The 17,237-nt window shown below is 41.5% G+C and overlaps 1 protein-coding gene and 1 long non-coding RNA gene across 19 annotated transcripts in view; one reads left to right on the forward strand and one right to left on the reverse strand.

The window, feature by feature from the left end:
* Nucleotides 1-1,839: 1,839 nt before the first annotated feature.
* On the reverse strand, nucleotides 1,840-17,227 carry LOC308633860. Its single transcript, XR_014018889.1, has 3 exons — nucleotides 17,111-17,227; nucleotides 6,204-6,252; nucleotides 1,840-2,271 (listed from the first exon to the last, which is right to left on the reverse strand). It is a non-coding gene; the product is annotated as an uncharacterized lncRNA (long non-coding RNA).
* The window catches only part of LCOR (ligand dependent nuclear receptor corepressor), a 180,466-nt gene continuing 178,242 nt past the window's right edge, over nucleotides 15,014-17,237 (forward strand). For 4 of the 18 annotated variants that reach the window (XM_081267061.1, XM_081267047.1, XM_081267058.1 and 1 more), the window contains exons 1-2: nucleotides 15,850-16,468; nucleotides 16,757-16,830. In XM_081267061.1, coding sequence (XP_081123187.1) covers nucleotides 16,386-16,468; nucleotides 16,757-16,830 — 157 coding nt within the window. In that variant the 5' untranslated portion in view covers nucleotides 15,850-16,385. The other 14 variants (XM_081267066.1, XM_081267065.1, XM_081267056.1 and 11 more) reach the window with 8 other exon arrangements.

Here is a 17,237-nt window from a genome sequence, read left to right on the forward strand (position 1 = left end):
TCCTCAGCACCACATACCAACAAAGATGTTGTGTCCGCCGAGAACCAAAAAAAAAATAAATATTTAAAAAAAAAATAAGAACCCCAAAGCACACTCATATTGACTACAGCACTGTAAAGACATTTTAAGAATAAAACTGTATGCAAAATTATATAAGTGGAACTTTAAATTTATGGATTATTGTCCCAAATAACAATAGAATGAATTGAGTAGTTAAGATATAAGCTGCTTTGAGAAGATGTAGGAGCATTGGGCCCAGTGGCACACGCCTAAAATACCAGCGACTCTGGAGGCTGAGGCAGGAGGATAATGAGTTCAAAGCCAGCCTCAGCAAAAGCAAGGTGCTAAACAACTGTCTCTAAATAAATACAAAAAAAGGTTGGGGATGTGGCTCAGTGGTCGAGTGGCCCTGAGTTCAATCCCCAATTGCAAAAAAAAAAAAAAAAGAGAGAGAGGGGGGGGATATAGGAGGAAGACATATATATCATTATTATAATTTACTTATTACATAATTACTTATAATGTTTAAGTGAACATATCTATGGGGTACAGTGTGATAATTTGAGATATGTACACAGATGTAACAATCAAATCAGGGCAATTAGCTTTCCCATCTCCTTAAACGTTCATTATTTCATTGTGTTGAGAATCTTCCGTTTCCTTTCTTCTAACTCTTTACAAAACAGGTAAGAAACTGTTGTAAATTAGAGTGGTTGTGCTAGAGAACACTAGTGCACACCCCTCCCATCTAACTCTATTTTGGTACCTTTTATCTGATCCTGTTCTGTACCCCTCTCCTCTCCCTTTCCTAACCTCTAGTGAACACTATCCACTCTTAAGAAATCAACTTTTTTTTGGTTTCTACACATGGAGAGACAACATGCAGTATTTGCCTTTCTGTGTTCAGCTTATTTTGCTTAATATATCGTCCTCTGGTTCCATCCATGTATCTTCAGCATGATTTTTTTTCCCCCTAAGGATTGAACCTAGAAGCTTTACCACTGTGCTACAAATCCAGCTTTTTTTTTTTTTTTAATTTTTAATTTTGAGACAGCATCTCACCAAGATGCCGAGGCTGGCAATCCTCCTGCCTCAGCCTCCCAAGTCACTGAAATTACACCACACTCAGCTGATGGTTTTTTTCCCCCCAATCTCTTTTGTTGATTGGTCTATTCCAGTTTTCTGTCTTTCTTTAAGCCAATTATGAACATTTGTATAGAACAAAGTCAAGGGAAAAAAATGGCAAAAAGTTTTACTACTATGTTTTGGTTGCTTTTTACTCGATTCAGAATTTGCCTAGCAGTTGTAAATCTTTGACTATTTTTCAGAATTCAGACAAGATTAGTTATAAATGTTTCTGCTTGATTTCTTGATATGTCCGTGGAGGGGCTACCTCTAAGGCCATTCTCACTGACGTTACTCTTCTACATCCATACATTTTTGCATTGTGTGGAAATGGTTAGCTTTGTTGGGAAAATACAAATGTTCATAATCGGCTTCAAAAAAAAAATAGAAAAGTGGAGTAGATCTTTTAGTTTTTCAAAGAAGTGAACAAGTGTCTTTTCCATAAGTCTTCAGAATCATAATTTATCCAGATCTCTATTTACCTGAACATGTGATTTTTTTCTAGTTTTCAGAAAAAAAATGATAAACAGCTTGCTATAGTCTATGTTAGGTGACCAAAAGGAATAATTTTTAAAGGAATATAGGAAGGAGTTATTTATAGCTAGGAAGCAATCAAAAGCTGTTTCCATGGAAAATTTCCATTATAATTTTTCTGCCTGAAAAGTTATAAAATGCATCTGAGTTAAGCAAAATGGAAGTGTCTAAACCAAAAGAAGTCCTTATAGAAATGTTTATTTTAAGTAAGAAAGTATGGTAGAAATTGCAGAAAGTACTTAAAATGTCCTCACAGAGCTTTAGCAAAATGCATGTTTCAAAATTTCTGATAATCTCCCCGTCTTACAAAATCAACTCCTCCTCACTGAGCAACAGCTTTAAATTGCTTTTGTTTAATTTTTTAAAAGATGGTATATTCAGGGCCTGCTATGTGCCAGCTACCCAATTGTCTGGGTAGCAGATCCCCATCTGATTTTCCCAGGTGTGAACAGGCAAGGTGCAGAGTCCATCAGAGATTTAGAGCAACTTGGGGGGGCGGGGCAGAGAAGAGAGAGCTGGGCATAGAATTCACATCTGCTCCTTCCTTATGCAATGATCTGTCAACTTTGACCTCAGGAAGTTTCACAATTGTGGGCAATCTTCATTAGGTTCCTTGAAAGGAGAAAATATAGACATATAAGTATCTATCAGGAAAAAATCAGAGTAACTGATACGAATTCGCAGAACGATAAGAGCTATTATTTAACTCAAATCATGAGCTGAGCACTTTTTTACCTGCCTTATTTCATTTAATACTTAAAACAATTCTACAAGGTATGTACTATTTTTCAAATCTTGTTTTAGAGACAGGAAAAATAATGTACACAGATTTAAAATACTTTATTCAAGGTCACATAGCAGGTAGGTGGAAGAATTTAAACTTGAGAGATGCCAATACTTTGGTTTTCATTTTTTTTCCACTATAGAAATGCTAATGTGGCTCAGAAGCTAAAAGATAGCTTTGAACTTCCCTTTAGTCTATACAAATTAAACTCATTGCTATTGGCATTTAACAAATGCTTAACCACCAAGTCTTTGATACTCTACATGATTTATACAATCATGTTATTATATTATTATTAGGCACCAGGGATTGAACCCACTGAGTCACATCCCTGGCCCTTTTTATTTTTTTAAATTTGGAGACAGAGTCTTGCTAAATTTCCCACACTGTCCTCAAACTTGCAATCTTCCTGCCTTAGCCTACCGAGCCACTGGAATTACAGACATGCACCACCACACCCAGCAATACATTATTCTTCAAAGATGATAAAGCATTAGAATATATTTAGTAATTCTGTTAACCAATCTATATTTTTTCCCAAAAGTAAATTTTTATTAATATTTTCTTTATTTGTGATTCTTCAGTGAAACACCTCTTCAAAAGGTCAGGCACTGTCATTTCTTTCTTTTATTTCCTTGGAACTGGGAATTGAACCTACAGGCACTTTATCACTGAGCCATATCCCCAGCCTTTTTTATTTCATTTTTAAGACAGGGTCTGGCTAAGTCGCCCAGGTTGGCCGTAAACTTGCAATTCTCCTGTCTCAGTCTTCCAAGTACCTGAGATTCCAGATGTGTGCCATCTCTTTAACCTCTTTTATAGAAGAAATACTGGCCCCATTCATGAGGACAGAGCCCTCCTGATTTAATTACCTCCTAAAAGCCCTACCTGTTAATACTACCACAATGAATTTTGGAGGAGCACAAATGTTTAGAACATAACATAACTGTGTGTGTGTGTGTGTGTGTGTGTGTTTAAATTTTTTAATCAAATCATGTTATACTATGTGTACTTTTCCTTTAACTTTTTTTTTTTTTTAAATTTGGCAATGCTGGGGATTAAACCCAACACCTCATGCATACTAGGCAAGCATTCTACTATGGAGTTACACCTCCAGTCCTACTATGCATAAATGGCTTTCTTTTGCCATTTAAAAATGTATTGTCCGGCTGGGGTTGTAGTTCTGTGGTAGAGTGCTTGGCTAGCACATGTGAGGCACTGGGTTCCATTCTCAGCACCACATTAAAAAATAAATAAATAATAGAATAAAAGTGTTGTGTGCATCTACAACTGAAAAAATTAAAAATATATTATAGATCAGTATTGGCATCTATATACTGATCTATTTCATTCTTTTTAGCAGCTAATTAGTATTTTATTGAATGAGCACACATGGTGGCTTATTTGCTTTCATTTTTTCCACTTAAAATTTTCTTTGTACATTTACCTTTATGTCCTTGTTAAATTCTTAGAAGTGACAGTTCTAAGGAAGAGGGTATATGTATTTTATTTTATTTATTTACCCAGGAGCACTTAACCACTGAGCTGCATCCCCAACCCTTTTTTACATTTCAGTTAGAGACAGGATCTTGCTGAGTTGCTTAGGGCCTCCCTAAGATGCTGAGGCTGACTTTGAACTTGCAATCTTCCTGTCTCAGCTTCCCAAGCTTCTGGGATTACAGGCGTGCACCACTGTGCCTGGCTATGTTTTATACTCAGATAAAATATTAAGATTTTTACCATAAGACCCAATCAAGTCAATAGGTGATATAATAGTCACACTGGTACAGTTTTTAGGAACAGTTTTAGTATCTTTGTGTGGGAGAAATCAATCTGACATGAAGAAATTACTGAAATAACAATATCAACACTACCTGGCCTTGTGTGTCAGATAGGCGCATACATGGAGTATCTCATTTAATCCTCACGACAACCCTGTGAGGTAGGTACTATTATTTGCCCCATTTTTCTGATGAGCAAACTGAAGTTCAGAGAGGTCAAGAAAGTATGAAACCTGGGGTTCAAGCCCATAAGGTGAAAGAAGAGCTAAGGTGGCGAACCTGTGGGTTAACGTAGGAGTGTGATGGAGGATGAGTAGGAAGCTGGGAGACAGAAAGAAAAGTTATGCAACTGAGTTGCAGAGTATGCCTTCCAGAATTATTTCTCACACTTTGCAATCCATCAAAAGTCTCTTCTCTTGGTATGGCTTCAGCTATGGAAAGGAACCATGCCAGTCTGGACACATCTGACTTTAATAGCCTCTATTCTACTTTGAAAGAACAAAGAAATGAAATTTGATGAGCTAGGTACACAATTTTAACAAAAGCTCAAGACTACCAGAGGTGAGGTATCACATGTCAGAAGGAGATTTTTGAATAAATTGTGCATACAGTGAATTTTATTGGAGGAGTGGAGTAAAGGATAGTTAGATCCATATCCAGAGCAACTCCACCCTTTCAAGGCTGCTTCCCACTCCTACAAGGGACAGCAGAATTTGTGTACAAGGAGGACATCCCTCTAGATGCCCGGCCCTGAGGATCTAGATTAGGAGTGCTTTACTTTGCCTGTTGTTGACCTTGCCTCGTTGTTGACCTTGCCTCATTGCCATTTCTGTGGCCCTTTCAGGAACCAGATAGACACGGAACCAGAGAGAGTAACTGTCCTATTCTTGTGTGACCTCCTACCTCCTGGCTCTCCAGCTGCACTTTGTTTTCTTATCTTCACCTATGAGTCTCACTGCCCAACGATTTGAGCTGGCTCCAGACTGTTTGTATTCTCTGGTTTTTGTTTCTCCACATTTGAGGAGTCATAAGTTCCCAAAGCCATATGTGGGAATTAGACTCTAAGGACAAAACCCAACACAGATTAGTGAAACTTTATGAGTGGAGAATAAGAAGTACCTCATAAATTGTGAATATATTCCTGCCTCTTGTTTGGAGTGCTTTGTGATAGAACAGAGGCATTATGGGAACAGAAGAAGGGAAATACTTATTTTTAAGCAAATAGAGATGATTTATCATATTACTTGTGAAGTAATGAGAGGAGTCTGAATGAAAAGATTTGTTATTACTAGCTGAATATAGTATGTTTTTAAAAATCTCAGGTAGAGTCGGGTGCAGTGGTGCATTCCTGTAATTCCAGTGACTTGGGAGGCAGAGGCAGGAGAATGGCAAGTCTGAGGCCAGTCTCAGCAACTTAACAAGGCAATATGCAACTTAGTGGTAAAGGCTCAGTGGGCTGCAGGAATAGCCCCACTGGCTCAGTGATAAAGCACCTCTGGGGTTCAATTCCCAGTACAAAAGTAACACCACCACCAACAACAAAACAACAATAACAACAACAAAAACTCAGACATATAATTAATTGTATTACTCAATTCATGACATACTATTATTATTGCTGTATAAAAGGGATCTTTTTTTCCTGTTTTCTTTCTTATTTTAACCCCCTCTCCTTTTTCTTCTCGTCACCACTTTTCTTCTCTAACCCCTCCTCCAAACATAGACTACCAGGCCAGTGTGCTTAATACATGTCCTTGGATATATTTATACTACAAAACAGAGTTCTTTTTTTAATGTTTCTACTCAAAATTTTTTTTAAAAAATTATTCACATTCACATATGTACATTTAGTTCATTTCTTCTAAGTGTTACATAGTATATTCTGTAAGACACTTCCACATGTTTTAGGCAGATTTTCCACTCTGTGACCAAAAGACCTGACAATTTTTAGAGGAGGAAAAGTTTATTTTGGGGCTCACGGTTTCAGAGGTCTCATTCCACAGATGGCTGGCTCCATTCTTCGGGGCCCTAGGTGAGGCAGAACATCATGAAGAAGGGCATGGAGGAGGAAATCAGCTCAGGACATCACATGAGGAAGCAGAGAAAGAGTTATCTCACCAGGGACATATAAACTCCAAAGGCAAGCCCTAGTGACCCACCTCCTCCAGACACACCCCACTTGCCTATGTTAACATCTGGTTACTCCCCATAAGGGGATTAATGCACTGATTAGGTTAAACCTCTCATGACTCAATCATTTCACCTCTAAACTTTCTTATATTTTCTCACATTTGAACTTTTGGGGGGATACCTAATACCTAAACCATAATATGCCACATTTTAAATTATTCATTTCCTTAGCTTAGTAGTCAGGGTGGATTAAAAAAACCTTACGTTTCAGTGGCTGAAAACAATGGAAATTTGTTTCATGCTCAGGTGACAGTCCAAGGTAGAATGGTAGAGAATTGGGGAAGGGATTTTTCTTCATGTAGACTTTTATTCTTTTATTGTATGGCTTTACCATCTTCCAGGCCTGTTCCCCTCTACCTTGACTAGTGAATGGAAAAAAGACACCAAAAAGAATTGTGTGAAATGTTTGTTTGTTTGGGACCAGGCATGGAATGGCATACCTTACTCATACTGGCACTCCATTGGCCAGAATTTGGTCATAGATCTCCATGTAACTCCTGTAGTCTACCAGTGTGCCAAGAGAAGAAAACAGGATTCGGTGAATATAGCAGCTTCTGCCCAACCTAGGTTGCCTTTGGTCCCAACCAGTACAAACACAGCTATAATTGGCACCTTCATACCTGACTAACATCCTCTTATGGACCAGTATGCCACTGGGATTATATACATGAAGTGGGATTACTGGTGTAACACATGTAGCAACTCAGGCCCTTGGACCTCACCATTTTGCTGTAAAGCTGCCCAAGGTTTCCATCTATGAGCATCTGCATCTCTGGAACTGTTCTGTCTATGAACAAGACTTGCACAAGTGCTGGGAAATTAATCCTTTCCTTGGACTCAGAGCAGCTCTTACCCAATGACTAAGGGGATCTCTATAAATACCCCAGCTCCCTCAGCCTTTAGTGAGTTCATCTGAGGCACATATTCTACACTGTCCTATAGTTACCTAGAGAGATAACCTCTAGTGCCCACATGAGTAATTTGCTTAATAATTCACCCCTAATTGACTTCTTTCTCTTCCTCATCTCACTTCCTCACTCCCTATTGAGGTTTCCTGGGATCATAGCCCTAAGAGACTACTGTCATTTATAGTCTTGTCTCTGGATCTAAGACTCTGGATCATGGAAGCTACAGAGACCTGTACAGATAATTGTTCCCATGGTAGCAGCACCATTTATATTCTCACATAAGGATTTTTGCTTCTAAGTGACCTTGCTAACTTGGATTCATTTTGTAATTTTATTTTGTTTTCTTTGATTTCTAGTGAAACTAAGCATTTCTTCATACACTGTGGGCCATATAATTTTCTCATTCTTATATTTCCTGATTATGATCTTTTCCATTTTCTTGTTGGGTTGCCCATATTTTTCTTGATTTGAAATATTTGCTTGCATATTTTAGCTATTAATTCCTTGCTGGTTAGATGTTGAAAATATTTTCTCCCTTCCTCTCAAGCATCTGTTAAATTGAATCTATAATGTCCTCTATAGACCATTAACTTTAATGCAATAAAATTCTTTTATACATATATATGGTCTAGTTTACAATGTTCCCACAATAACAGAGATATTATTTTCCATATCTCCCTCTTCCTATGTTAGTACCATGATAACTTTATTGCTATGGCTTTATATCATAACATCCAGTAGAATGAATTCCTCCTTGTCTGGAAGCAGAAGTTGGGGTTGGACTTTGGGATGCGTATTAGGCAGGTTCTCCTGAGAAACAGAACCAATAGGCTATAAAGATCCAGAATGAGATTTATTATAAGGAATTGGCTCATGTGATTATGGAAGGTGAAAAGACACACAATCTGGCATCTGCAAGCTGGAGCCCCAAGAAAAGCCAGTGGTGTGGCTGGAAGGCCTGAGCCAATGGTGTACATTACAGTTTGAGTCTGAAAAGCCTGAGAACCAAGAGTGCTGAGGGCAGGGGATCAATTTTCCAGCTTAAGAGGTCAGGAAGACAATGAATTTAACTTTCCTCCACATTTTTGTTTTATTCAAGCCCTCAATAGATTGCATGATGCCCACCCACATTGGGAAAGACATGTACTTTACCCAGTTACCATTCAAATGCTAATCACTTTCAGAAAGACTCTTTGATATGAGGTTTAACCAAATATCTGGGCATCCCATTACACAGTCAAGTGGACACATAAAATTAACCATCACAGGATACAAAAGTGTTCTTAGGGACATGAAAGAGAAAGTTGGAAGCAGATTTGGGCAGAGAAAGTAGCTGGACTAAGATGCAGGTTGACAAAGACTTAGTCAACATAGTGAAGCATTTTAGAGCAGGTATTAACCATTAGAGTATTCTGCATTAGACTCAATGGCCATACCCATTCTCAGTCACCACATCCTGAAAGCTCTAGAAGGACTTCCTTGGGCAAGAGCTTTCTCAGCAGCTGAGGCTGATATTGAAGCAGCTGATCGCTGGTGGCATGTATTGGCCCCATTCCCTGCAGGTAGGTGGCAAGTTCTTCCTTGAAAGAGGATCTTTGCTGCACATTTCTGTGTCTAATATACCTGTCTTTGCTCTTCTTTTAAAAAAATTGACACAATTCTTCATAGACATTTTCTTTTCTTCAAAATTTTAGGTTTGTTGAGTTCTTTTTGGAATTTTGGTTGGAATGGCACAGAATGCATTATCATTCAGTGTGAGCAGAATTATCATCCACTAAGGAGTAGTGTGCCCAAAAAATGACATTTGGATGGTGACCAAATAGATGACACATTGAGGAAGGAGCTATAGGAGTGGGCTATGTGAGGCTAGGAGATTGCTACATATATGGGGATCAAGCTAATAAGTATATTGAAGTAAATATAAATATATGTTTATATTTGAAAGCTTGGTTTCTCAGTGTCAGAAGTGGATTTAAAAATATGGAGTGAGAAAAGTTTGCAAATATCTGGAAGTGCTGGGTTGGAATTCAATGTGTCAGTGTGAACTCACAGTTTTTAATGTTCAAAGATGTATGTAGATATGTATGTGTGTACACAAGAGTACAAAAGAAAAAATGGTGATTCTTATGGTGAGAAAACCACTTGATCAGATTAGCAGAATTCTCATCACAGTGGTGCCAAAAATTGACACCATGCACCTCCTGACAAGAACCCAGCCTCTTTTCTGTGGTTTTCCTGCCAAAATGTATGGCTAAGTCTAGTCATAAGCAAACTTAATGGATCCAGTTGAAGATCATTCTGTAGAATGAAAGACCTAAACTGTTTAAAAACTATTGAAGTCGTGAAAGACCAAGGAACTTTTCCAGTTCCAGTTTTGTTTGTTTGTTCTTTTGTTTTGGCAGTCGTAGGAATTGAACCATGTGCTAGACAAGTTCTTTACCTCTGAGCTGTGTCTCCATCCCTGAAACTTTTCCAGTTTGAAGGAGAACTGGAAATACATGACAACAAAATTCACTGTAACAAAATTCACTGGAGAGGATTTAGTATTAGTTGGGACATAGTTGAGTGAAATGTTAATGCTGTATCAATGCTGATTTCTGCATTTGGAGGGTTGTATAATGGTTATTCAGGAAGGTGTCTGTTTTGTTGGCATATATGCTGAATATTTAGGGTGATGGGGCATACAGTCTGTAGCTTTCTATCAGATTGTTTAAAAGAATTTGAGATTAGAACAACAAAACCATATAGACACAGATAGGGAGAGAGAAAGCAGATATAAAATACTCAAAACTAGAGAATCTGAGTGAAGGAGACATGAGAGTTCTTGTAAATTTTCTGTTATTTGAAATTATTTAAAGATATATATGAAACATTAATATTCATTTTCAAAATAAATACAAAAACAAGTCTACATAAAAATTTGTACATAAATATTCACAGCAGCATTATTCATGGTAACTAATAGCCATCAACTCAAATGTATAAATGAAATGTCATATGTTCATACATTGAAATATTATTTGGCAATAAAAAGTAAACACTGACATGTTCTACAACAAGATGAATCTTGAAAACATTATGCAAAGTGAAAGTTGCTTATTATAAAAGACAGCATATTATTTGATTCCATTTAATTGAAATATTCAGAATAAAAAATTCATAAGAGATAGAAGGTAGTGAGTTATTTGTAGCTAGGGAAGGGTGAGTGGCTGAAAAGAGATATGGGGTTTCTTTTTGGAGTGAAGAAAATTCTCTACAGGTGATTGTGGTGATGATTGCACAACTGTGAGTATACTAAAAATCACTGAAGTGAACAAATGGGTGAATATTATGGTTTATGAAATATATTCCAATAAAACTGTAAAAATAAGTTTTTTTTTTTTTTTAGTTGTTGGTGGACCTTTATTTATTTATTTATATGCAGTGCTGAGAATTGAACCCAGTGCCTCACACAGGCTAGGCAAGGGCTTTACCTGTGAGCTACAACCCCAGCCCAAAGCCATGACATCTTTTAGGCAGTGGCATCCAGACAGACTGAGAGGAACTGTGCTTTTACTAAGCAAAAAGAGACCCTACATGAGTAGTTCCCTAAAAAGGCCAAACCACCAACTGACATGGCTTCCCTCTTTTTCTCATTTTATGTCTCACTTCCCCTACCAGCACTGGAGACAAAGAACTGTGATGGCTCTATACCTTCATTACCTGAATATGAATGCAATCTCCCACAATCTGTGTGACCTTGGACAAATTATATCACCTCTCTGTGTTTTGTTATAAAATGGGGATAATTGATGGAGTTATTGTCAGGAATAAATGACACAATCCACGAATTTTTCAAAAGTATCTGTTACTTATTGGAATTTATTAGAAATTGACTACTTTAAAAAAAAAAACTTCTGAGATGTGTTTTCTTCTTAGAAGACTTCAATCTATTTCATTCTCCCATCTATTGTTGGCCATTGCCCTACTACATGACATTTCCATGGAATGAAAGAATCTACTTTTGGGGCTGGGGATGTGGCTCAAGCGGTAGCGCGCTCGCCTGGCATGCGTGCGGCCCGGGTTCAATCCTCAGCACCACATACCAACAAAGATGTTGTGTCCGCCGAAAACTAAAAAATAAATATTAAAATTCTCTCTGTCTCTCCCTCTCAAGAACCTACTTTATGTCTCTGAGATATTATTTTTCTATGTTCCATTCCTTCTTATCACCTGGAGCCCAGTGTGAGAACTACAGAACATGGCTCAGGTCACTGCTGTCATTCCTTTATATTCTCACAGACTGAGTCCAAACTGCACAAGCACCTTGATTGCTGTCGTCCTGCAGACTGGAAAAGCACATAGGAGCTTAGCAAGGCCTAATCATGGGACCTGATGCTCTTTTCATGCTAACAATATGTCAGTGACTCTACATGGATTGTTTCATTTCGCCTTTGCACAAACTCCATCTTGTAGACTTTTATTATCCTCTTTTCCACTTGAGAAAATTGATGACCAGAAAAGTTAATTTGTCAAGGCCACACAGCCATGAACAGATACAGCCAGGATTCCAATCAAGCTCTGTCTTCAGATCCTATTTTCTTTACTGCTGTGTTTTATTGCTTGACCCTTCCAAGAATAATAAAGAGTTTACTGACCAGGCCCTCTTCCAGGGAAGCCAAAACAAATAGAGATCAGAAATCATGTCTTACTATCTATCTGGGTACTCTCAATGCCTAGACACCACCTGACATTTGATAAAAATTTAGAATGTTTGTTCAACTGCTCAACCATTTATGGATCATTTCCTAAGGAATTCAATGAATCATATAACTTGTAGAGTCCTTCTTCTACTTACTAGCAAGACAATTAGAGAGTTGCAGTCAGAGATCTTTTAGAATTCTGGTCCTGCCTTTTGGTAGCTATATGACCTTGGACAGATGTCTTTATTTTTATTTATTTTTTTGGTACCAGGGGCACTCAACCACTGATCCACATCCCCAGCCCAATTTTGTATTTTATTTAGAGACAGGGTCTCACTGAGTTGCTTAGCACCTCACTTTTGCTGAGGCTGGCTTTGAACTCATGATCCTCCTGTCTCAGCCTCCCAAGCCACTGGGATTACAGGTGTGCATCACCATGCCCGGCAAGATGTCTTTTTTTTTTTTTTTTTTAGTTGTAGATGGACAAAATACCTTTATTTTTATTTATTTATTTTTTAAATTTTTATTGTTGGTTGTTCAAAACATTACACAGTTCTTGATATATCATATTTCACACTTTGATTCAAGTGGGTTATGAACTCCCATTTTTACCCCGTATACAGATTGCAGAATCACATCGGTTACACATCCACTGATTTACATATTACCATACTAGTGTCTGTTGTATTCTGCTGCCTTTCCTATCCTCTGCTATCCCCCTCCCTTCCCCTCCCCTCCCCTCTTCTCTCTCTACCCCATCTACTGTAATTCATTTCTCCCCCTTGTTTTTTTCCCCTTACCCCTTACTTCCTCTTGTATGTAATTTTGTATAACCCTGAGGGTCTCCTTCCATTTCCATGCAATTTCCCATCTCTCTCCCTTTCCCTCCCACCTCTCATCCCTGTTTAATGTTAATCTTCTTCTCATGCTCTTCCTCCCTGCTCTTAGTTACCCTCCTTATATCAAAGAAGACATTTGGCATTTGTTTTTTAGGGATTGGCTAGCTTCACTTAGCATAATCTGCTCTAATGCCATCCATTTCCCTGCAAATGCTATGATTTTGTCATTTTTTAATGCAGAGTAATACTCCATTGTGTATAAATGCCACATTTTTTTTTTTATCCATTTGTCTATTGAAGGGCATCTAGGTTGGTTCCACAGTCTTGCTATTGTGAATTGCGCTGCTATGAACATTGATGTAGCAGTGTCCCTGTAGTATGCTCTTTTTAGGTCTTTAGGGAATAGACCGAGAAGGGGAATAGCTGGGTCAAATGGTGGTTCCATTCCCAGCTTTCCCAGGAATCTCCATACTGCTTTCCACATTGGCCGCACCAATTTGCAGTCCCACCAGCAATGTATAAGTGTACCCTTTTCCCCACATCCTCGCCAGCACTTGTTGTTGTTTGACTTCATAATGGCTGCCAATCTTACTGGAGTGAGATGGTATCTTAGGGTGAAAATACCTTTATTTTATTTATTTATTTTTATACAGTGCTGATGATCAAACCCAGTGCGTCACATGTGCTAGGCAAGCACTCTACTGCTGATCTACTTCCCACCCCAACCCAACCCCAGACAGATGTCTTTAATGCCTCCTTTGAGTCTTGAATCCTTTTACTGGAAAATGTGGTAAAACATTACCTACTTCATAGCACTGCTATTTAGATAGAATGAAATAATGCTGCAATGCTAAACATATGGTAGCTACTCAATAAATGATAGTTATTATTATTGCCACCTGCCATCCTGTCTTCCAAATAAGCATTTGTGAGGAGATAACTGCATGTTGGTTCCCAACTTAAAATTAATAAAGCAGAAACTGAGATTCAAAGTAGAATAGTGGTAATAGCATTAAGTTGGGCATCAGAACTTCTCTCCTGACTTTTGTTGCCCTCTCTGTATCTAGCAACTATTTAACCTTGGTCAAGTCACCTTAATTGTCAGGGCTTCCAATTCCATGCCTCCAATGGGGGCATCATACTCCAATATAGAATTGATCTTTGAAGACTTTAGAATTCTCTGAATTTGTTACATTTGAGATTATGAATTATTACCCTTGGTTTGATTGTTTTTAAGAAAATTAGTTGGGTTGAGTGGAAGGTATACATTCATCAGTAATTCTCTTTAAACAGTTCCACGTTGTTTATTTACTTAAAACTTTCTGAAACATACTTCCTCCAACTACGGCAGAAACTTGCTTGAAAGCTACAAAAGACTCAAACCCACCACCTACCGGTGAAGATAGGAAGTTTCAGGTTGGTGATACAAGATGCCCTGCCATCACAAGTAAAAGATGGTTATTCATAGCAATCTTTTATATCATGTTCTTTTTGTCCTCTCATCACTGATGATAACATTAAGTACACAGAAACTTCCTGACTTAATAGCTTGTCCATTTAGCAATAGTCTTAAAACCCATGAAACATTGTGGACTTTAGAGAATTGGTCAAAGATCGTTGTTTTTGAGATGGGGGAGGGGGACAAAGGCGCCCTCTATTCATACAGCTCAAACCCCTTCTACTCAACATCGGCCCACCTTATCCATATATTATGGATAGAGAAACCGTTCCTCAAATGCCTGGTTCAGAGAATCAAAACCACCATCTTAGAAAAGACGTAAATCAATACATCAGTGGGATCCTTAATATCAAGTATCTAACGACTTTGGTATATCCTCCACAGTAATTACGTCTTCAAATTCAAATATCTAAAAGCAGGAGTGTAAAGTTGGGGAAGAGGTCTGAGTCCTAAGATACTAGGGCTGTTGGTATATATATATATGTGTTTTTTTTGTTTTCTTTTCCCGTTAGTTCTCCTATTTTTCTTCTCTCAAATGAGTAATTAAGACAAACATTATGTTTAAATAGAACAGATAGTGTCCTGTGCAGGGTGATTTGCTTATTTCAGAAGGCACCTGGAAATTCTTCCTGATCGAAAATATTTCTGAGTCTTTTTATGAAATCAGAAATTAGGACATTTTCTAAAAGTCTGCTATAGGTACATTGGAGTCTACTTTTGAGATTCATCTTTACTTCAGCAGTTTTCTACACTTTCTTGAGAATTTTACATAGGATCAGTCCTGCTAGTAGGAACCTCTTGGGTTTTTTAACTTAAAAATAAGTTTGATTTCCAGTTTTTACTGTATTCACGAATATTGGCTAAGTCTTTGAATAATATAATATCATGTACCTAGTTAGCCTTTGAAAACCTTAGGACTGAATGCCTCCACTGGCATCCGGGCATTTATTCCTATTTCTACAGCTTAAACAGGCTCCTGGGAGAAGGAGTTTCGACCGAGAAGTTCAGAGAAGCAGTTGTATGGAACTTGCAACAGTTGGTGTCGGGCGATAGGCAGGTTGGAAGTGATAAATGGGGCAGGTTTAAAAACAAAAAGCCCCAGGGAAGGAAGGAGCAGCCGTGGCCTTGGGGGACACAGCGAGGGCGGCGCGGGGCCGAATTCTGGCTCTGGGAAGGAGGCTTTCCAGGCGGCCGGAGGCTGCGGCGGACGCAGTGGCGGACTGCAATACGCAGCCGGGCGGGTGGGGACGCGGCAGGGCCGGCGCGCGGGCGCAGGCCGCCCTGGGGCCACGGGAAGGTGAGGCCCTCACTGCCCCCGCACCGCCCCCGGCGGGAGGCGCGACGCCCAGGCCGCGGGTGCGTGCGCGGCCCCGGGCGACGCGGCTGGGCGTGCGCGGGGCCGCGGCGGAGGCAGGGCCGGGCTGGCGGCAGAAGATGGCGAGGGTGTGTAGGCGGCAGCAATGCTCCGTTGAGAGACGCGGCTTTCGGCAAGAACTGGACTCGTGGCGCCACAAGCTTATTCACTGTGTAGGTGAGACCCTCCTCCGGCCGCTTCCGGCCCTCGAGTCTCCCCGCTACTGGCAGCCCCGGGCGAGGGAGGGAGCCGGGGCAGAGGCGGCGCTGCTCCGGCCCGCCCGCCCTCTTGGGCTCGGGCGCCCCCTCCCCCACCCCCCGGAGTGCGAGCGCGCGCGACCTCCAGGCGGGCTCTCCTCCTCGGCCCGGGCGCGCGCCGGCCCCTCCCCTCGCGCGCCTCCCGGGGCGGGTTCTCGGCGCGCGCGCCCCTCCGCCTCCCCGCCCGGCACCGCTGCCGGTTTATTGTGGAGTCTGCGCCCCCCGCCTCGCCCCTGCACGGGGGTGGCTGAAGGCGGGGGGGTCTCCGGGTACTCGGCCCCCGCCCCCTTTCTCCTGCCCGCACCCCTCCCCCACGCGTGGTGGCGCGCCCCCGTTCCCGCGGGCACGCGCGGCGGGCGGCGGGCGGGCGCCCGGCGTTCGGCGTGTGCGAGGCGTGAGGTGGAGATGGGGGCGGAGGGAGCCGGAGCTGTCACAGGCCCGGGGTCCGCCTGACCAAGCCAAGTGGGGTGTCATGGCCGCGGGGGGCAGCGGCTGCACTTCCTCCGCGGGCGGCGGCGGCGGCGGCCGGGGAGTTAGTCCTGGACGCACGGGTCGGTGTGTGCGTATTTGTGTTTGGCGTGTGCGCGGCGGGGAGGAGGGGGTGGGACCGAGTCCGCCCGAGGAGCCGGGCGGGGGTCGCTTCTGTCCCGTCGGGACTGGCCGGAGCCGCCGCCTCGCGGAATGCCTAGTCCGCCCCTACCCCCAGCCTCCCGGTCCTTGACGCCCCCCGGGTGGCTTTTTCCCGCGGGCCGGAGGGAATGTGGACGGGGGCGCCCCGGGAGGGGCCGGGCGGCCGAGCTGCGCCTCTCACACTGTGTGTTTTGTCTGTTTTTCTCTTCCAAGGTCCCGTTTCCCTCTGTGCGGCGGCCGGCGGGACCATAAGGGCTTAACTCATATATTTAACCCCCCTCCAAAAAGTAAGTGGCCCGTGTGGTGTCTCCGCTCCGCCCGCCGCCCCTAGCCCCAGTCCATCCTTGTGTCTGACTCTCCTGTCCTCAGCATTGTTATTTCCTCGTCTTTGCCGCGGTGCTGCTGATGTGTGGGGAAATGCCCTCTTTTCGTCCTCTGCCCCCCACGCCCAGCCCTCGGGGAGGCCCAGAATTTCAGCACCCCCACCCTGTGAAGAGTATTCTTGGGAACCAGTTCTTCCCCAACAGAATCTGGGCGATTCTGTCCATTCGCTTGGGCCCCTCTTACCCTCCTTCCCGACGGGGTTTCGTTGGAAGGAATTATGCAAATCCTGCTTTCTGGTGTCCATTCAGCGGCAATTTCATGCGGTGAGAAGTTCTCTTTGTTGTGTGAGGGGGAGAACAGACACTGATTT

This window comes from Spermophilus citellus, assembly GCF_964194105.1.
Source record: "Spermophilus citellus genome assembly, chromosome: 15".
Lineage (NCBI taxonomy): Eukaryota > Metazoa > Chordata > Mammalia > Rodentia > Sciuridae > Spermophilus > Spermophilus citellus.